Below are 22,287 nucleotides of genomic sequence, written 5' to 3' on the forward strand. Positions count from 1 at the left end.
GAATAAAGTGTTATATGAATAAATACCTTAACAAGTTCAGAGGATATATGATATGTGACAATAAAATAATTTTGGAGCTGAAAGGGGCTAGGAGTTCATATAGGAACTAGGCCAGAGTTCCGTTATAGGTTGAGAGTTCGTGTTTGGTCAGGCAATGTATAGAAATTATTCAACTCCTCTGAAATTCACTAAGGATTGCAAAAAAGTGATATGTGAAAGTAAAAGTGTTATGGTGATATGTGTGTTTCAGTAATACATATGAATTAAGTGTTAAATGAAATATGTGAATTAAGTGTTTATGTTATGTTTGTGATACAAGAAAAAGATTTTAATATGTGATTGTGAAAGTTGATTAGTAACCATATGTATTAAAGTAAAAAACTATAAGTTATAAAGTTAATTTAAATTATTTTATGTGTTGGAAAATAGATTAAAAGTTTAAGTATATTATTGAAAGAAATTGTGGGAATAAATGTTATTAAATTTTTATTTAAATTATATATATACATATAAATGGTAATACTGAATTCAATTGAGTAATTACTAAGCTAATCACGTAGCTTAACTCGATTGTTTTAAACGCATAGGTATAGATAAGTTTTAAAAAGAATTGAGGAGTGCTACTTCAATTCGGATCATGTCACTCCCCAAGCTTCAAGTTTGGTCCCTTCGGTGTACACATACACACTGGGCTTTAGTTTGGCATGTATTTAGGTTTATTAGTAAAAAAATATGAATTATGTGTGAATGATAATGTTTTGTACTATAAGTTAGCTCGATTGTAATGAAACAATTAATGTTTAAGTGTTTAGTGTTTAAATATATCACCTCTTACTCAAGTTAGGTGAGGGGTGTTACAAGGAGGGTGTCCCCAACCCGATCTAAATGTTAAGATCAAATTCGGAAGATTACACTGGCCATCAAAATGGCCCAGTAAAACTATCAGGAGTTATAAAACAATCTCTTAAAATGTTTGTTTATTTTAATAGAAAACTTAGTAGGTTCCAAAAGGGTTATAATTTAGTTTCAAATATTGACAGATCTTAATAATTGTTTTACAAATGTTGAATTCTAGAATTATAAATGTATATATTTTTCTCAAACCTCATTTATTTAGTCATGCAACGGAAAAAGTGATATCGAACATAGTTTTAATAAAAATCATATCTCATGCATAATTAATTAAAACTCATATATCTACATCTTATAATTAAAATAAATGTCATGCATGTTATATAAATCCCAAAACTTAAGTCTCACGCCATAGTTCAAAAATAAAACAATACAGTTTTTGAATAACGGAAAATTTCAAATAATATATCTAAAATATTCTTTAAAAAAAATAATTCGAATTGAGACTTTTCGAGTGCTGAGTCTACGTTTTAACATGGTGAATTATCTATAAAGATGGAAATAAAAAGGAGAGTGAGCTTAAAAGCTTAGTGTGAGTCCAATCACAAATAAACCTGTAACACCGAGGTCCGGCGAGTCCAAAGTTTTGATGTATAATAGTAAATAGTTTGACTAACGAAGTGTTATTCATCCAAATGATTATTTTTGCGTATTAGCTAGGGGTGTGCAAATTTCGGGTAAAACCGAATTAATTCGATTAACTGACCGAATTTGGTTAATCGATCGGTTAACCGAATTAATTCAGTCGAGGATCGGTTAATAATTTTTTGAAAGTTCGGTTAACGGTTAATTCGGTTCGAAATCGATCAGTTAACCGAATTAATCGAATTTAATAAATAATATTATAATATATAAGTATTCAGTCGGTTCAGTTAATTTTTTGGAAATATAAATTAATCTGTCGGTTAAGTCAGTTAATTTTTTATATGTTTTATACTTGTTCTAACCAAAAATAAAAGAATATATAAATTTCGGTTAATTCGGTTAACCGACTGGATTAACCGAAAAAGTTCAATTCTGTTAATTTTTTTGAAAAAAACTCGGTTCGGTTAACGGTTAAATATTTAAAAGGGTCGATTAATTCGGTTAATGGTAGTTCGGGCCAGTTAACCGATTGAACACTCCTAGTATTAGCGAGAACATATAGTAACAACCATAAGTAAAGATATGATTTCATGATATTATATATATGAAGGAGAAATTCGTGTTTAGTGATAAAGGGTAAGTAAGGAATTTTAATTATAATAAATTAATATTAATATTCAAATATGACGATTTTTAAATTGTTTCACTATTAGCTATTTTTAAGATTAAATAATATTATTATAACCAATTCTAAATTCATTATACATTTTAAAAAATATTTTGCTTACATTCTTTTTTTTTCTTTCGATTTTTTTAAGAAATTCATTAATGATAAAACTAATGTTATAAAAATATTATAAAATTGAACTTCATGTAATGGCTTGATGGTCAAGAGTGTTCATCGTTTCAAGTGTGACTTGCATTTGAGTCGCATTTGTTGTTCATACTTTACACCATAATTATAATTCACAAAAAAATTATAAAATTAATATATACAACTGACCAATGCATCACACGAAGTTAAAATTAATGATCTCACTATAAGATAAAAACTTAAACTTCAAATATTTTTTACTTGATCATAATATATATTTTTAATTTTTATTTATTAATACTATTTATAATTTTTTACAAAATAATGATATATTTTTTATATTATTTAATTTTAATATATTTCTTCTTCTTTTATAATTATTTTTAATTTGTAAAACTTTGTTAACCTAATGTCTTCTGAATAGATGAATTCTAAAATTTTAAAAAAAAATTCATTCAAAACATACTCTTAATATTTTTTTTATAATTTTTATAATTTTTTGAAAATTCATGTCTAGGATAACTATGGAGAAAATAGTTGTCCAAATTTTAATTTTTCCAAATTTATCCCAGAGGTAGCTTTTAAATAATTATATATATTTTTAATTTTTAATTTTTTAAATATGATAATGTTAATATAAAACATATGTGGCACTACATATTATATGTCATTATTTGATTATTTCTTAAATTAAGTTAACGCTTAACAATAAAAATAAATAAAATTTAAAAAAATAAAATTAATAAAAAATTAATTTAATATTTTTAATTAAACGACAAAAGGCAAATCAACTCTAAGATAATACTCTATGTAATTTTTACCTTTAAAAAAACAATAACTCAATTGAATTAATCAAAAAAATTATTTATTTTACTAATTAATAACAGAATTAATTTATTTTTAGTCGATTTCAGTAACTGATCCTTATCGATTCCACTGCTGATTCTCTCTCTATATATTTTGAATTTTCTTGATAAGTTCCCTTCGAAGCAAAGCCAAATTAACAAATCTTTTCGATTTTACTTCTCCCTCGCCTCTACTTTTTTGGTACGCTAATTCTCTCTCCATTTCTCTCTGCCATTAATTCCTAAATTTTCCACTAAATCTGCTTATTTTCTGTCGATTAGCTTCTGTTTGATTTCTTGTTGGCTTTAGATCTCAATTATTGATTTTGTTTCACAATGATTTTAAATGCAATCTCTTGCTTCTAGTAGGTTATCGGATTTTTAGATAATTTCTGGAATTATATTTGATTGTTTATAATTTATACGCTATATAAACTTATTTATCGTGGACTGTTTCTAGGGTTTTGTCTGGAAGCTGGATTTACGGAGGCAAAATTTGAATTTGATTGTGTGCTGTTTGCTAACATAGGGTTTAATTAAGATGTTGCACATTGGTAGTGGTGATGATTAAGGGGAAGTTTTCTCCTTTTTTTTTTTTTGAAGACACATATAGTAAATAATTTGTATGTGGAATGTTAATTACCATGATTACTGTGAGTGGAGTTTTCTGGAAATTGTAGGCCAAGCCTGAATTTTGGGTGTTGTGTCTGCTATGAAGCAAAGGGCAACAAGTGCGTTTGTCTACGGTCGGAAAAAAAAAAGCCTTTACCATAGTTTAAAATTGAAAACTAAAATTTCTGAAACAGCCTAAAAGCGTCATTTTTACCTTCAAGGGTTTGCTAATGAGTGCCCTAAGCACAGTTAATAAATATCCTATTTATTGTAACAGATGCAATAGTCAACAACTCTGTTCTTGATCTCTGATGCATTGAGTAGAGATATTACATTGAATGGTAACTTCAAGGAACATCGTTACAAAATCCTTACTCTAATATCTATCAATCTTAAATGAACATTTGTTGCATTTTAATTGTTGCTCCTTTCCTTTATAGCAACAATTGTGGAAGCAAAATGTAAACACCTAAGAGTTCCTACTCTTTTCTTTATTGAAGTTGTTTAAGTGAATGCAACGAACTGGTTTTGTTACATGTGATTCATTTATGTGATTCATTTAGTTTTTTGTTACCTTTGGTTCTCTCAACCGTTTCTATTTCTCGTAAGTGGTTACTTTGGAAAGTGTGATGTGGCATTTACTATTGTGGAGAATATTCCTTGTGGTCATTTAAGTTCTGATTCCTTGTGGTCATATAAGTTTTGACAGTCATACGTAGCTTTTTGTTTTTTTGATTCCTTGTGCTCAATGCTTATCCGGTGATGGCTTGCTGTTCCCAAGAAGATGTCTCAAACTGATTTAACACTCACGAGCTGTTAGATAATCTTTTCTTTTTGGTATTCCTTTGCTGAAAAAAATGCAGCTTACAGTATGCCAGAAGACACAGAGTATCGCTGTTTTATTGGTAACCTTTCATGGTCTACATCTGATAGGGGCCTAAAAGATGCATTTGAAAAGTTTGGAAATCTTCTTGAGGCTAAGGTAATGAGTCATCAAACTCTCTCTCTTCAGGACATCTCTTCTCTTATTATTATTTTTTAATTTCTTAAATGCTTGAGTTACTGATTATCGTCATCAAATTTGATCCTGGTCAAACACTATTTTTTATTTGTTGTTGCATTTAGACAAGGTAATAGTTTTCGTTAATTAATAAGCTTTTTTGAGCGTCTTTGTTTGCATCTTCATGCTTCCACCTTCTGTTCTCTGTTTACCCTCCATACTTGTGTTTTCTGTTTCTGAACGTTGACCCTTCTTCCTTTTGAAAACTATACTTTCTACCTCTGGATGTCAGTTTATTCTCCAATTCCGATTGAAGGCGATTCAAAAGCTGAAAGCTTAAGTACTTACAGATTGCCCTAATATGTTTTATGCAGCAAAACTAGTAATAATAATAGCATTATTTGTATAACGCGTGATAACTGATAAAATGCTATGGAACTTCATTATTTTCTGAATACGTTTTGGTATTAATTTCCCTGGTTTTGGTCTGCCCTTCTGACTATTATTTTGGTATTTTAATCAATCATCAACCTGATTTGACTGAGAAAACTTTCGTTTGATTTAGGTAGCTACTGACAAGTTTTCTGGCCGTTCTCGTGGATTTGGATTTGTCACTTTTGATGAGAAAGCAGCAATGGAAGAAGCTATTGAAGCAATGAATGGAATGGATTTGGACGGGCGGAATATAACTGTTGATAGAGCTAAACCTCAACAAGGGTCAGGGAGAGATTATGATGGTGACCGTAGCCGTGATCGTGGACGTGATCGTGACCACGATCGTAGCCGGGGCTATGATGGCAGTCGTGGATCTAATGGTGGGGAGTGTTTTAAGTGTGGGAAACCTGGACACTTTGCTAGGGAGTGTCCTAGTGATGGGGCTAGGGGGGGTAAGTATAATGGTAGGGGGGATCGTTATGGTGGTGGTAGTGATGGTGGCCGTTATGGTCCTGATCGAAATGGAGACAGGTTTGGTGGGCGCAGCAGAGATGCAGGTAGTCGAGGGGGGTCTGGTAGTGACAGATATAATCGTGATCGTTCTGGACCATATGAGCGCCGTGGAGCTGGAGGTCCTCGTTCTGGATAAGATGACTTTTTGTGGTATGCAGATCTACTTGTCCTTTTTGCTTGCTAATTTCTGCTTTTCCAATTTTGGATTCTTTGTCTAATTATCATTGTGCTGATGGAAGCATACTTTGATTGCAGCTGATGAACCAGGGTTGCTGCTTTTATGGCAAAGCATGAAGTTTTATTTTATTTTATTTTATTTATTATCTTTTTTACAGGATGTTCTCTCTTCGTTGTTTTGTGGGGTGGAACAATATAGTAGTTCAGTCCTTTCACCTTTGAAGTGTGAACTTGGCACAAATCTTCAACTATTTATGTGTTCCTAAGTGCTGTGTTCGATGGAGTCTTGTGCTTTCTTGACATGCTCTTCACATATGGTCTTATGCTCTCTGAATGCTCCATTTTTTGTGATTCATGCATTATCAACCGCAATTGCCCTTCCTTCTGTCCGAGTTCTGTTGGCTTTTTTTGAATGCCCAACATGGAAGATGGTTTGGTCTTTGGTTGGTAACGTTGGTTATATGGAAGAATCAATCATTTGGGTTTTGCTTCTTCTCACTTTGAGGAGTAGAATCTTGCTCTAGAAGTAAATGCCCATTTTGGCTGGCCCTGTTTTCAGTATCTTACTAAATAAACAGGAGTCAAGCGGGTAATTTATTTCTTACATATTGCTTTGATCCGCGCTAGTTTTCTATTCTTTAAGAAAAAAAATTTAAATAGTATGTGCGGTATTAATGTTATTGACCTTTTGGCAGGATGGTTGGACGTTTGTACTTTGTGCCCTTTATGGATACTTGATTGGGTTTCTTTGTTGCTAATTGGGCATGGTTTTATAAACTTAAAACATTGCGAGTTTTTTTTGGCGCAACAAGGGATCTGCATACTAATTGAATATATAAGCACCCCCCATGTTCTTCATGGTGCACTGATGGAAGAGTTCCATTTCCTCTAAACCAATGGTAGGTTGTTTGGAAGCGCTTTGATGAGTTCATCAACCGCGTTTCTTCCTTCCCATGAGCCTATAAACTGTTGCTCTGGGTGCAGATCGCCGTTCTCCATGCCGCCTTGTTAACTGAGCTCTAATTTTTGAACCTTTTGGCTAAAAGCTCAGGAAGTGGTCAAGATATAGTTGGATTCTGCTTAAGTTGGTGATTTCCAAAGTCCTTTTTTGGTTCTTAGGGTCAGCTTTCTTCAGAGTTCAGACTTTTTGGGTTGTGGTTTGTTGGTGTCTTCAATTCTTAGCTGCTCCGGTTCCTTTCTGTCATTTTAATTATTGTAGTGTGGTATGTGGCATGATTGGGATGTTTTCTTGGTTGCCTGACATGCATGAATTGCTAGGTTTCTCCTTTTCTATTTATTATTGTTTGAATTATATTACGATGCCTGTGTTTCTCATAGGACATACATGTTAGATTGGCGGTACGAATAATGATAAATTAACATGAGTCACTGAATACAAGTGTAAATGGATGTTAAATTTGATATCCCATCGAAGGGATACATTTAATTATGTTCAAATTAAGATGTTAGCTTTTTTGTAGGATCCAAGTGGTTGATTTATCAGGTAGATAAGATTTCCACTCATATGAAACGGGAGGGTCGTTTAGGTCAAAATGTTTTATGCATTGTTTCGCAGTCTAGTACTAGTTACGTTGTGGCTTTTAGGCACTAGGCTGTGTTTTTTCAATCGTATAAACTCGCTGTGGCATGATAAATGGTTAAAGTAGTAAAATATGTTCATGTTGATCTGACATTACTCAAGTATGGAATAGGGATTTTTACATTTGTAGTGAAAGCCCTACTGCTCAACTTTCTTTAAATTATTCATCAGTTACCTTGTATTAAATACAATATATTTCTTTTAAAATAATAAAGTAGATAATCATTAAATGATGCCCAAGTATCCCTAAGAATTAATGTATCAATCCCGAGAGTCCATATGGGAGAAAACAAAAAAAGAACCTTTGCGCGTGAGGGTATTACGCCCATCAAATTACCAGGTCTTGGGCCCTAAAAGAGACGAAACAGAAGATATAACATGATTAAAAGAATTAATACTGACACTATGTGATTAGCTTTTGTGTTTCAAATTTGTGACATTCTTTTTGTTTGGGTTCCATCACTCTCTTTTAATTAGCTTCAACTTTAATTTTTAAAAGAATTTATTAAAAATCCAAAATTTTTAAATATGTTTTAAAAATTTAGAAAAATATAAAAATTATATTTAAAATCTTACAATTTATTTAAAATTAAAAATAGTTAATATTTTAAGAAATTAAAAAAGTTTATATATAAATTTTTAAAAATAGTCACATGTTTTCTAATTCAACAAATATCTAGTTTAATTTTTTATTTTTAAATTAAAAATTCAAAAATACAAAAATTCATTAGCATTCATCAATGTGGCAATAAGCCAACCAGTACTGCTCAACTTCCGTCAATTTTGCCTTTTTAATTTTATATGTATATTTAAAATTTGAAGTAAATTTACAGAATATATATATATAGATAATTTTTTATTTTTCTAAAATTTTAATTAAATTTGTTAGAAGATTAAAATGTGCCACAAGCTTCTCAATTTTTATTTTTTTTGAGAAATAAGAATTTAGTCTTTGTACTTTAATTTCATGAAATTTAGTTCTTTTACTTTTTTATATTTCAAAATTTAGGTCTAATTGTTAATACTATTATTATTATTTTGTTAAATTTAAGTTAATTACAAAGTCAAATTTTAATTACATGGCTAGCAATCTCTTTTTTTTATTTCAAAAATGTCATAGCCACAAATTTAATTGAAATTTTTTTTGAACAGCATTAAGAAGTAAACTTAAATTTTAAAATCTGAAAAATAAAGAGATTAAATTCCATGAAATAAAAGTATAAAGATTAAATTATTTAATTTTCAAAACATACAAAGAATATAGCATATTTTAACCTTTTTAAAATTAATTAACCTTGTAATAAAGTAACATATGTCGCAGTTTCATTGGCTCAATATAAAAGAAGTTAAAAAATAGTTTTGGGTACGGAATTGAGTGATAGAACCCATAGATACTTAAATTGGAAAACAAAGAACCCCATTCAACTTTGAAACTAAACTTAGGTACTTTTAGTATATTATTTCATTCTTAAACTGTTCATAAACCATTAAATCAAATAATATTATGTACTTAAAATATGTTGAAATCCATGACTTTCAAGTTGCTGTAATAGGAACAGTACCGTTGATGACTAAAGGTGAGTTTAGATGAGCGGTGCGTTTACCTGCGGTTAGTGTAAAAACAACGGTGGCAGCGAGATTAGATACTGTAACGATACTGTAGCGTGAGATAAAAAGTAAGCTAAACGTACCGCATCCAATCGCCCATCCAAATTAAGCCTAAGATGAGCAAGGGGAAAGGTGTGGCGGAGGTCGCCCAGTAAAAAGAGAGAGAGAGAGAGCTTTTTGTATGTTCTTTGAATGAATTCTAAGTTTTTTTATATTGAGGGCCTAAGAGGTGACACGGCGGCCTCCCATTAAATCTTCTCAATGTCTTTTAATGAGGGTGGGTGTGAGAGATATGTAATAGATGTTTTGTCAATGTGATTGTCTTACTACAGGGGTGGTTCAAATGTCTCCTAATTTTACAGTTACCAAGTATCATTGGCAGAGGTGCATCGTCAAACTTGACTAAGGTGACTGGTTGACAAAGGTTCTTGTAAAAGAGTTATGTATAACAAGTACTAATTAAGGTAGTGCTCTATTCGCATATACCATAGAAAATTAAATCTATATCAAAACTTATATAACTCATTGTAACAATAAATATGTAAACACCGTACTTACACAAAACTACCCTTTTTATCATTTTAAGGAGGTGCTTAAAGGTATATTCATTTCAAAAATACAAATCCAATAAAGGCTATATTACTCAAGAGTCAAAATTGTGATATAAATGGGTAAGTGAAGGAGATTATGCATAAGAGAACTGTAACCCTGCTTTGGTTGAGAGGAAGATATATATGAGTATAGAAGTTGCTTTAGACAGCGCATGCAAGTTTGCATCATGGCTGCTACGTGGATTACCTAAGGTTTAGGGGCCTACTCCAGCAACGTCAAGATTCCAAGCAAGCGTGGGATCATTTGTTTATATCCAAACCCCCAAAACCCACTCCTTTAATTATGATATTGCACTTGGGAATTGGATTATTTAGTAATCCCCCACTGTTATTATTTTTTAGATATCGGGAAGAGATTTAGTGAGATTCATATATTCCATTTTATCAGTCACTATAATAGATACGAAGTAAATGAGTTATACATACACTGACAAGTGATAACCCGTTTTCTTTTTTTGGTTTCCACTCAACTTTTGTAACTGTAGATTGGAACTATATATGGGACAGCATTTAACGTACGCATGAAAATTAGATTATGAGTTCGCTTCATTATTATCCATATATGGAATAGAAACGGAGATAAAATAATTTGTTATTGATTAGCAGTTACGTTCCATAACATATTATTTTTCTCTTAATTATGATCATTAACTGCTGCTCCATATGATCATCATCATTGATCTGGGTTTATGTGACATATGCACCGCAAAATCTACGATTTTTAAAGATTGAAACTGAATTCCTTTTTTCTTTCTCAATACTACAGATAGATTCTAGAATCAAATGATAAACCTATAGAATCTCAGAGACATACACAGGACAATTAATAAATAAGCAAGGGCGCCATACGATTTTTAAAGATTGAAACTGAATTCCTTTTATCTTTCTTTCTCAATACTACAGATAGATTCTAGAATCAAATGATAAACCTATAGAATCTCAGAGACATACACAGGACAAGTAATAAATAAGCAAGGCCATGATGATGATGATTCATGCATGGCGAGTTTTATCCATTGACGGCGCACCATATTCCAATGCAATTAATTAATTACTTTACCCCTCTCTCTCTCTCTCTATATATATATATACCTCCATTATCGCCTCTTCGCATTTCCAAACCCTAAACTCCATCCTTACTATTCAGAATCACATCCTCAATTGCATTACTATTCTTTCTCCAAATCAAGAAATGGCAAATCAGTGCCCGCTTAATGGCTGTTGGTTCAAGTCTTCTGAAATGATCGCCAAAGAAGAAGAACACTACTCATCTCCTTTCCCACCCCGTCTTCCTCTTGATTCAAGGTGGCATTCATTAATGATTGTGTGGCACTTGTTATAAATCTTCTGCATTTTTTTTTCTTTACTTACGAATATTCTGCTTAAAATGAATTTTTCTTCTGTGCAAGTACTACTGTGTATTGTAATCCAATGGATTGGCAGTTTCCCATTGAACAAGGCTTTTACGATGAAGTTCCTTTGATGAGCACCTTCTCTACTGATCCTTTATATGCTTCGTTGGACATTGAACAAACTTCAACTCAAGGTCATCTTCTTCTTATTATTTGCTTTCATTATTATTAAAACATCTTCAATCACCCATCTTAAATTAATAGTATATATTATCATTGCAGATGGTTATGATGAAAATGGGAATGGGTTTTGGGATGAACTGGGTTTGTTGTTTGAACCCTGCAACAAACAACCAATGCTTAAAGATGAAGATATAAATGGAGAAGAAGTGATGAAGAAAGAGAGGGTTTCAAGTAAAAGGTGCAAGGAAGATCAACGCAAGGCTAAATTGCTGTCAAGGAAAGTCATCTCACAGTACTTTTATATGCCCATAATTCAAGCAGCAAAAAAGCTAAACGTGGGGCTGACACTGTTGAAAAAAAGGTGTAGGGAACTCGGAATCAGGAGGTGGCCTCACCGCAAGCTTACGAGCCTCCGAACCCTTATCAACAACGTTCAGGTACGTAATTAATTATCGAGGCTGAAACTCGACGTTGGTTGCAGTTATTTATAATTGATGGGACGGTTTAAAAAAGCTTATAATTTGTAACATAAATTTATTAATGACTAAGAATATGAAAATTGTTTTATATGAGTGGTGTTGATATTATGAAAAATGGCAGGAGTTGGAGGAAGGAGAAGAAAGGGAAAGCAAAGTGAGGGAAGCAATAGAGGTATTGGAAAGGGAGAGGAAAATGTTAGAAGAGATGCCGGACATGGAGTTGGAAGACAAGACCAAAAGACTTAGGCAAGCCTGTTTCAAGGCTAATTACAAGAAGAGAAAGCTTGTGCCGCCGTCGATTATGAATCAGTCACCATCTTCCACCGGTGCTGTTGGTAGCCGAGCAAGTGATTTGGATTTAATTACTAGAGCTAATTGTCGCAGGGGTTTGTCAGACTCTTTTTCATCAACCATCTCCATGATCTAAGTCTAAACAATTTATTTCAATCTCTAACAAATATATATATTGCTTGTTTTGAAATGCCTGCTTATTCTTAAAAACCGATGATAACTACACAAATATATAAAGAATGAGGATATTTAATATATAAAGATTGTAGAATGGTTATATCTTTTACAAAAAACCTGCATGGCAGCAGCCACGTTATTCCAGAGCTGTCGAAAACAATTCAAACCCTGAAGAGTTACATTATTGTCATCTACAAAACAAAAAATACCCTTTAAATTTGGTACTGATCTATATGCAATTTTCTTCTCAATGCTGGCTTAGGAGTTCTTGAAGCCTTGTTTTCATAATCAGATAACCCCTGAAGATAAAGACCAAATCAAAGAAATCCTTCCAAGTTAGATGGTAGATGCAAATAATGGAAGATCAGTTAGAACGGAACATCTACTGAGCGATGAATGTATTAGCTCTCACAACATCTAATGTGGTAAACACCATTTAAACAGACAAAATGCTTAAGCAACTCAAAGAGACATTACATAAAGACATTAAATCAGTCACGGAAAACATTTGCAGGGCTTCTATTTGTGTATTATGATGTTTAAAATTGAAAATTTTATTTACATTGTCTTCAACGGTAGACGTGTTACTATAAAGATTGAAAGTGAAAATTCATTACTTTCATCACAGGAATATGAGGCTGATAATGTATTCAGTATTTGGTAGCAACTAGTTGCATCACTAAATTATAAGATTTCTCAACTACTATCGTTACCAATACCTAAATAACTTTAAACATATAGTTGATGAATCTCATTTTGCTAAGTATTTAATGGTTGATAATTTCATCACCAATAATAAAATAATATTCTTGAAAAAGAATTTGTCACATTGTTAGGTTACTATACTATATTGTAACTAAATATAAATAAATAGTAGCGGTAATGAAAATAATACATAACTTCACCTTATTATCAAAATAGTGAAAGTTTGTTTCGTCACATAGATTATAAAAATGTTTCATATTTAATGACATAATATATCATTTCATAATATGCTAAAATAATGTCATGAAATTATTATTTTGAAATAGTGATAACAATAAAAGTAAGTTAATAATCAATATTCTAAGACAACCATTCGTCACCTCATAATCAATTATGAATTATTAATAAAAGAAGTCAAGTCATCATCGGTTATAGGAATCGTTACCATATTATTTAATTTATTAATGTAACAAAGTTAACAATATAATATGAAATTTAACTTAGTCACAATTTGACTTATTATCAACACAATAATATAAATAAAAGATGATATTTTCTGTGGCAAAATTTTTATCAGCTAATTATAAGAGAATTTATCAATAATTATAATTTATAGCAGGATGATGACCAATAATAAAATGTAATTATTAGTGGTAGGAGCAAAATTATCAAATTATTAATAATATAATTATCGTAATAATAGAAGTAAACAATAATAATAATAAGTCGATTATTAACAAAGACTATATCCCAACTAATATTACCATATAACTTAACACATCTCTGCACAAGATCAGAGAAAGAAACTGGTGTTGGGTATGGGTCCCACTATGTGGGGACCCAAAATTTTTGCCCCATTTTATTGCTTTCTTTTTGAATTTGTCAAAAGTCATTTTCTTTTTGGCTTTTTATGTGTGGGATGTGGGCAGTTTTTTTTTTATTTTTGAGTGTAAAATTCTCAATTTAAAAACAGAGAGTGAGATTGAAACTCGCCAGAGAAAAGAGAGAAAAGAAAAATCAGTTTTTTAGCAGTGATCAACTCTTTGATCGAAGGTTCATTTGTGGTTCGATTGAGTTGATTTTTGGACAGCAGTTAGGCGATAAGGTGTTCTTGACTTTGTACGGTCGGATTTTTCATCCTAGTCTTGTAGAGTCGGAAATACCCATTTTTCAGCAACTTCGTTTTTGGTGATGTTCTCTCATTTTTCTCTCTTTTGCTAAAGATTACATATTGTTGGCATTGTTGGAGTTGAATGCTTGTTGTAGGCTTGAAATTGTGATCTTTAGTTGAATATTTGATGATAGTGGAGCTTTTGATCGGACTCTAAAATCCCGTATTTTTTACCCTTGATTTAGAGGGGTTTTCTATGTAAAAATATCGGTGTCTCTATTTATTTTTGTTGTGGTTGCATTAGTTGATTTGTGGTTGATTAAGTTTGCTAAAGAACATATTTTGTGCTATTGTGCTTGCCATAATTTTTTACAAGAGTTATAGGGAGAGAAAAAACACTAGTTGTACTTCTCTTTATTTCGGTTGTTCAATTTTTTCCCGACAACTGATGGTGTAACAAGAGTTTTTAACAAATTAACCACATTAAGGCAATCACTCTCAATAACTAGATTACTAACATTTGCCCACTTAGAAGGAGCATACATATTCAAAGCCTCCTTTACAGCGTGCAGCTCAGAAATCAAGGGGTCAGACGTGCCAATGGCAATGGATAAAACAAGAAGAGAAGTACGGTCATGGTCACGCTGAATTCCACTAGTAAGATTACTCATCCAAACTTGAAAGTCAGTATGAAAAAAATATTAACAGCTACCTTTAATATTTTGGTAAAATAATTATTAATATTATTATTTGTGTTTTTATTTATAATAATATATTAATATTTATGTACATGTTTATTTGTAGTTGTTTAAATTTGTTTGCTTATTGTTTTTTAATAGATTTTTAATTATTCACATTCGTTTAATTTAAATTATAGCTTCTTATGTCACATGTATTTAATATTTAATTAGTTTTTTTAAATATTGTATTTTTAATTGCAGTAATTAACTTAAAAATTGCAGTAATTAACTTAAAATAATACTTTTTTATTTGAATTATTGAATATAATTAAAATATATTAACTTGTCAATTCAAATATTATATAGGAAATTTTAACATATTCAATACAACATATATAGTTTTAGTTTATGTAATTCATGCAAAGTAACATTATTCAAAATAATAACTAATTAGCACCATTAACTCTAATATTAATCAAATGATAATTAAGATATTTAAAATTCTATTTAAGTAATAACTCTATTTTATAATAGTAAAATTAGCACGGGTCAAATTTTACCAATAATATTATGAACTCTGACTTAGGTGAGGTTTTACCTTAAATTAGCTTTTAAAAGGAAAACGTTTTAAGCTCCAACCTAATTTCAGGTCCGAACCCGAAATTAAGCTCCGCTTAATTATACTTTTGGTCATGAAAATGTCCGGTAAAGGAATAAGTGGAGTTTGTGAAGAAATAGGGATGATGGAAACACATTGGCAGGTTGCTCCAAAGTTCAATTGCAGTTGCAATTGGAAGAAATTATTGAAGTTGAGGGATATCGCTTCTCAAGTTTTTGATAATACGAGAGTAACTAGAAAGGTATCTGTATCCAAAATATGGAAAGAAATCAGAGTAGGGAAGGAGAGGTTGCTTGGAACAAACTCCTTTGGTTTCCTTTACATATTCCAAAGTTGTCTTTTGTTGCTTGGATGGCTATCCTTGACTGACTTCCTACACAAAAGACAAGACTCATTTCATGGGGGGATGTTGCAATCTTTGTCATGATGGGATGGAAACTCGAAATCATCTATTTTTTGAATGTGAGTTCTGTAGACAGATTTGGTAAGATGTACTAGAACTATGTCTTATTCATACAAGGGCTATGTCTTGGATTCAAGAACTTCATTGGGTTGTTACAAGGTTAAAAGGAAAGCCATTGCTTACATTGGTTTTGAAGATTGCATTTATCTAATTGATTTGGAAGGACAGTTTGCAGAGAAACAACAAAGAGATTAAGAAATTTTAATTAGCATTAAAGAATTTGTACAGTTAGGACTTTTAGGGAAGTGTATAGATAGAAGTGATAGAGAGAATTGCCAATTGGGGAATACAAAATACAAATAGAGCTGTAGTCTTGATGATGCTGTATTAGCAACCAATGATTCTTTTGTAGCAGTTTTTCTGCTTCTTTTGGAAAAAATAAATCCAAAAAAGAGACTATTAGGTATCGATTCAAGATATCGGTGAGTAGGGCATAACATAATTTATATTATATATTCTTTTTTGCAATGAGAAGGAAAGATCCCATACGTGGGAAACTAAATAGCAAACTAAATATCGGTGAGTAGTGTGGGTTCATGTATAGGACCTGGACCCAGCATCTAAACTGCTGGCTTGCTTTGACATGTAGAGAAATGGTTCTTTCTATTTTATGAATGCATGTATGGCGGCAGCCTACCATTTGTATGGTAATTAGAAAGATATGAACTTTTATCGGATAAAGTGGCATCAATTTTGGACAAAAAAATGAAAAGAAAACCAACAATCCAACACTAGTATGGAAATTGGCACTCTTTACTTACAATGTAGAAACAAAAAGCACAGCAGAACATGAACAGAATCGGACACCAATATTGCAATGATTTAAGCCATTGTCTATCTCTAGGTTTCTTATACATATATATTTACAAGGACACATATTAGCAATAACAATCATAATTTTAAGCTAGCAAGCCATTATTTGTTCTCGTCACTTGTAGCCGCTTAATATTTGATGGCCGCAAACAGCAGTAATTCGATCAACCACTCACCATTCTACGGTCCTGCACAACACATAGAAGCATATGTTGGCTCCCATTTAAGGTTAAAGCAATTAATGATCAAGAACATTCACAGGCAGAGTAAGTTTGAAAAATGTTTGTTTACCTAAAATAACATGAATCGAAATATGAGATAGCCAACAGCCAATCAGATGGAACCAATTTCCAGGTCCGTAACATGACTGATCTTTGGCCGTTCTCCACCCTCTTCTTGGCATTGTTCTATTAGCAGGGGACATCCACGAATCTCCAAATGTTTCAGAGAGGAAGGTAGTCCATCCTCGGGAAAGGACTGAATTAAGGGACAATCCTCTAAATACATGTCAGTGAGTGAGTGAAGGCTCTTTAAGGTCTGTTTGGAACCTAGAGAGCTTAGACTGGAACATGAGCCAATCATTAGACCTTCAAGTGCTGTCGGTAACCCTTCATCAGGAAGTGCTTCAAGCTTTGGACACCCTCGAATAGAGAGAAGTTGGAGAGATGACAAGCTTTTCAACAACCCTTCTTCTTCAGACAATGAAGACAGATCTTCGCATTCACTGATATACAGACTCTTAAGCCCCGGAAGATGTGGCAATTTGGGGAAGGAGGTAAGGTTTGAGATTTTCGAGATGACCAGGGAGTAGAGAGAGTTGGTGCTCGGTATTTCCCTTAGGAGTGCTTCACCAGAACACATTTCAAGAGCTAAATGTTGAAGACGTTGCGAGAACGGAAGGGCAGTTACTTGTACACATCCTCTTATTTCCAGCTTCTGTGGAAAAAATATCCGAGGAAGTGCTTGTATGTTGGGGCAGTTTTGCAGTTTCAGTTCCAAAACACCAATAAGAGAAGGCCTAGGTTGGTCTACTGGGTTGCGTTGCTCATCTACGGCAGTGAGCATACCTTCATGCCAATCCTCCAGAACAAGATTGTCAATAAGTATTAAAAACATCAGATAAGGAGCCACTGGAAGAGCCTTGAGTGAATCACACTTCTTTATCTTCAGAACTGTTAATTTTGGCATCAAGTTTGGTACCTTCCTTAGCTTGGGGCAGGTACTGATTTGTAGTCTATTCAATGTAGGACATTGATCCTCTGGCCAATCTTCCAGTTCCAGCATCCCTTTGATGCAGAGCTCTCTAAGGCGAGGTAATTGACCAACAGAGATTGTAGTACATTTAATGCAATGACTTAAGGTAAGTGTTCTCAAATTTTGAAGCAAACCACTTGTCATCCAGGAAGGAAAATTAGAGCCCTTGAAGTGATGAAGGGCCAGGCCTTTGAGATTTGAATGAGGCTGGAGGTGATTGAGGTCCCTCTCTGCTCTGACTTCATCTTCTTGGTTGAAGTCTTTGTCAGTCCATTCTAACAGCAGCATCTGAAGGCTCTCCTTCTGGTTTAGCTTTGCCTCAGCTGCATTCACTGCATTCTCCAGGTTGGAGATATGCAGCTTTCCTGTAAGATCCGCCATGTCCTTCAGTTCTCCAATGCCATGTCCCGGTGTACTGCTGAGTACTCGAAATGCATGCAAATTCTGTAGCCTGGTTAAGTTTCCCATCCTTGGTGGCAGCTCCCTACACTTGAACCAAAACATGTCATCTAGCTCAAGATAAATCAGGTTAACCATTTTTCCAAGGTCCTTGGGCAATTCAAAAAGCCAAAGGCAGCCTAGGAGCTTAAGTGTCTGCAAATTCCAGAGCTTACATACTGAGTTGGGAAGCTTCTTGATCTCTGTCCTAGAGAGATCCAAGTAGCGTAATAGCTTCAACTCTCCAACAGAGTCTGGTAATTCCGTGAGCGAGCTCGAACTTAGATCCAAGGCACGAATGTATTTTAGAGAACGAAACATCTGGTCCAGAGTTTGCCCTCCTAAGCTTTTCAAGTACTCGCTAGGCAGCAGGAGTGTGCGCAGCTTATTGCACGTCTTAAAAACCTGCTTGCAGGTAGGACTCTCTAAATCCTGATAGAGCAATGAGATATGACGACATTGTTGAGAGAAAACAAACGACTTGTGGTCCATCACTTGGCAGCACTGGGGACTTGAAACTGATACTGCCAACTCATGGATAAGATCGTGCATTCTATATCTCTCTTTGTTATCAATGTCTAGAGTTTGGAAGAAGGACCTGGTTAACAACTCATCAAAGTATTCACGTCCAGTCTCCTCTGCACTTTGCCCTCTAGGTTGAATAAATGCTTGAGCCATCCAAAGCTTGACCAGCTCCTTCCTATCAAAAACATAGGCCTTTGGAAATATAGAGCAATACGAATAACATTGTTTTAAATAGGAAGGCAGGTGGTCATAACTCAATTTCAAGGCTGGCAAAATTTTGGGCTTATTGAGGCTTTTCTCGTCTTCTAGCTCCCATATGCTGTCTCTCAAGATTCCTTTCCATTTGTCTACATCAACATTACCACGCAGGAGACCCCCCATTGCCTTCACCGCCAAAGGCAAGCCGTTGCACTTGCCTACAATTTCCCTACCGATGCTTTCCAATTCGCTCGACATGTTCTTATGGTCTTTGAAAGCAATTTTTTTGAACAAGGACCAACATTCCTGGTGGGGCAGATCTTGTAAGGTATAGGGAGTTTGGGTCGCCATAATGTCAGACACTTTGGTGGATCGAGAAGTGACTAAAACTCTAGTGCCCTTACCTCCTAGCTTCAAAATGTTTCCAAGTGGCTCCCAATCTTGGTAATTGTCAACCCAAACATCATCTAAAACCAGCAGAAAGTCTTTCCCAGCTAAGATGTCTTTAAAGCGTGTCAGTAGGCTGTCCATGGATAAGTTATTAGAGACCTCCATTTGAGTGTGAAATTCTATGATTCCCCTGAGTATCCGTTGGAGATTGAAATCAATAGTGACACAGACCCACATCCTATACTCAAAGTGCTTCTTAACTCGTTCATCATTGAAGATGAGTTGAGCAAGAGTTGTTTTGCCTAGGCCTCCCATCCCAGTGATGGGAATGACAGAAACATCACCTTCCCTATTATGACTTTCATTTGATAGCATCTGATCTATTAGTTTATCTTTATCAGAATCCCTACCTAACACATCGGTTGTATCTACGAAGGAATTGGTGAGTGGAAAGTGGTTTTGACTTTGGGAATCAGACCTTGCAGCATCACTACTTACACTGAGACCGAAATTGCTCTTCTCTTTAGCAATCAAGTCAAATTTTGTTAAAATTTGTTTGATTTCAGGTGCCATACGGATTCGAAATGGGATTCTGCGTACCTTGGAGAGGTGAGCTTCCGTTGCAAAAGTGTCTAGTATGTCCTCTACATCAAAAGCAATATTTTTGAGCTTGGAGAGCCACACCTTCAAAGATCGACCACAGGCTGCATCCATCTGCTTCTTCTCAGCATCCTCAAGCACAGCTGCAATGGTGATTAGATTGCTTGAAAGCTTTTCCAGCTCCTTCTTAGCACCCTTTATTGCTGCAAGTTCTTCGTTGATCAAGGTTGCAACAGTTTCAGTGAGCTTGGACACGATAGGACTAACAAAAATAGAAGCTATCTCAGCCATAACTAGTTGGAATTAAGTCTTATTGATCACAACTCCTGCAAGAATGAACAAAAAAGTTATTTTCATTTCGTTCATATTAGTTATTTGCTGTGCTGCATGGAAGAATTACACAGAAACTCACCAGCAAGAGAAACTCTGTTGGAAATAAATGACACGACAGGAAGATTACACAACAACAAAACCCTAAAATTGACAGCTCATTTGGAGCTTGAAACGGGATGAATTAATTGATTTGATTTCCTTTGTTTCCTGATTCTGTCTTTATATAGATCAAGTTCAGACAGTAGTGATACCTCCGAAGCTTCTTCTTAGTTTCTTCGACACGGATTGAACTGGTTTTCCATATACAGGACAAAAAAGGACTTGGAACTGGCCATCCACTATACGTGTTCCTCTGTCTGGAAGAAGGAAAAAAAAGAGAAATAGTCTTAAGTGAAAAAGTTAATAGAGAAATAGTCAAAGTGAAAAACTTATTATTTCTGGCTCAAAATTTATTGTTTGGACGCGCTTCCATGGAAAAAGAAACTTACAGCAAATTTCATCTGATGTTCTTGGAAATTGCAAGTATGCTTTCTCTCTCATCCTTTTCATTTCCTGTACATTCTTCTTCAGGTTTCACTATAAAAAAGATAAAAAGAATAGATTGAAGTCAATACAGGAAATTAAAGCTTATACGAGTGTGTAAACTCTTTGGTTTTGTCTGGGTACATAACATAATCAACGAACATGTTTAAGAACAAGAAGAAGAACAAGAACGAGGAGACCTTCCTGGATCACAAGACAAAGGTATGTTTCAAATCTTTAACTTACCAATCTAACAAAAAATTCACAAACAAAATATTTTGTTATCATGCAGAAAACCTGGGAAGATGCAAAGACTGGTAAAAAATGCTTCATGTTGTACGCAAGGTCACTCTACGTGACATGGGGTGGCCGTGAGTACTGGATCTGGAACAGTTTTAAAGACACAAGGTTGGATTTTTTTTTCTCTCTTCTTCTTTTCATGGATTTTTTAAATATTTTTTGGTTTCAGTGATCCATTAATACATGATTTGCAGTGGTGAAAACATCGAAGTAGCGAAATTAAGCCATGTATGTTGGCTGGATGTGAGAGGGAAGTTGAAAATATCAGAGCTTTCCCCTGCAACTTTATACGAAGTTGTATATGAAGTAAAGTTGACAAAAGGGGCATCTGGTTGGGAACTCCCAGTGAAGCTCAGACTATCCCTCCCTAATGGAAGAGTCCAAGAAAGGCAAGTTAGCCTCTTGCAGAAGCCTAGAGGGCAATGGATGGAGCTCAATGTTGGCAGTTTTCATACACCAGATAACGAAGATGATGAAACTGGAGAAGTTTGCTTTGACTTCTATCAATATGGGGGCCATTGGAAAAGCGGACTTGTTGTGAGGGGTGCCATTTTAAGGCCTAGAAAACCTGAACCATCAAATTAATTGCTTCAAATGAAACAAACTGTGGCGCTACTTTCTCTGCAGAAATAAACATCTTTAGAACGTTATCCACTTTTTTTTTTTTCAAATATTAATTGTACCCCCAATATTTTTTTTATTTTTTTATGTGGTTATTGTGAAAATAAAATTTATAAAACAAGTCTATATAAATATCTCAAGTCTATTTCATTATAAATAAACTGTAAATGTTACAAGAGTCTATATAGATTTATATTCTATATCAGTTTAATAAAACAAGTAAAATAATATTTGGGATATATATAAAGACTTGTTTTATAAATTTTATTTTATAAGAAAATTGAAAGTGGAAATATATTTTTACAAATCAATTGAAAGTATTTCTGTAAAGTCGATCTAATCTCATAATTTTTTTTAAAAATGACCTAATCTAATTATTTTTTAAAATTAGTATTTTAAAAAAAATCAGTCCAAAAATATATAATCTTACCATTATTCTTTAAATAAAATTTAAAATTTCAAAATGTGGGTTATTCTTTGGTCCCAACAACATGGTACGATTGGTTGTACCACAAATTGCT

General features: G+C 33.4%; 4 protein-coding genes across 5 annotated transcripts; 3 read left to right on the plus strand and 1 right to left on the minus strand.

Moving 5' to 3' along the window:
- Positions 1–3,095: 3,095 nt before the first annotated feature.
- Positions 3,096–6,193, plus strand: LOC107934269 (glycine-rich RNA-binding protein RZ1A). Its single transcript, XM_041083206.1, has 4 exons — positions 3,096–3,358; positions 4,632–4,750; positions 5,334–5,866; positions 5,972–6,193. Exons 2-3 carry the CDS (start codon positions 4,640–4,642, stop codon positions 5,850–5,852), a joined length of 630 nt encoding a protein of 209 aa, XP_040939140.1. The 5' UTR covers positions 3,096–3,358; positions 4,632–4,639; the 3' UTR covers positions 5,853–5,866; positions 5,972–6,193.
- Positions 6,194–10,904: 4,711 nt separating this feature from the next.
- On the plus strand, positions 10,905–12,153 carry LOC107934262 (protein RKD1). Its single transcript, XM_016866633.2, has 4 exons — positions 10,905–11,017; positions 11,122–11,258; positions 11,347–11,684; positions 11,848–12,153. Exons 1-4 carry the CDS (start codon positions 10,905–10,907, stop codon positions 12,151–12,153), a joined length of 894 nt encoding a protein of 297 aa, XP_016722122.2.
- Positions 12,154–13,840: 1,687 nt separating this feature from the next.
- Positions 13,841–21,911, plus strand: LOC107934267 (lectin). Of its 2 annotated transcripts, XM_041083207.1 has the most exons (5): positions 13,844–14,087; positions 14,576–14,667; positions 20,894–21,067; positions 21,138–21,253; positions 21,340–21,911. In XM_041083207.1, exons 3-5 carry the CDS (start codon positions 21,008–21,010, stop codon positions 21,728–21,730), a joined length of 567 nt encoding a protein of 188 aa, XP_040939141.1. In that variant the 5' UTR covers positions 13,844–14,087; positions 14,576–14,667; positions 20,894–21,007; the 3' UTR covers positions 21,731–21,911. The 2 variants fall into 2 exon arrangements, with proteins under 2 accessions (XP_016722129.1, XP_040939141.1); XM_016866640.2 differs by having other exon boundaries at positions 13,841–14,667.
- On the minus strand, positions 16,479–20,281 carry LOC107934266 (putative disease resistance protein RGA3). Its single transcript, XM_016866639.2, has 2 exons — positions 16,877–20,281; positions 16,479–16,773 (listed from the first exon to the last, which is right to left on the minus strand). Exon 1 carries the CDS (start codon positions 20,279–20,281, stop codon positions 16,919–16,921), a length of 3,363 nt encoding a protein of 1,120 aa, XP_016722128.1. The 3' UTR covers positions 16,479–16,773; positions 16,877–16,918.
- Positions 21,912–22,287: the final 376 nt, after the last annotated feature.

Source organism: Gossypium hirsutum, chromosome A12 (assembly GCF_007990345.1).
Source record: "Gossypium hirsutum isolate 1008001.06 chromosome A12, Gossypium_hirsutum_v2.1, whole genome shotgun sequence".
Taxonomy (NCBI): domain Eukaryota; kingdom Viridiplantae; phylum Streptophyta; class Magnoliopsida; order Malvales; family Malvaceae; genus Gossypium; species Gossypium hirsutum.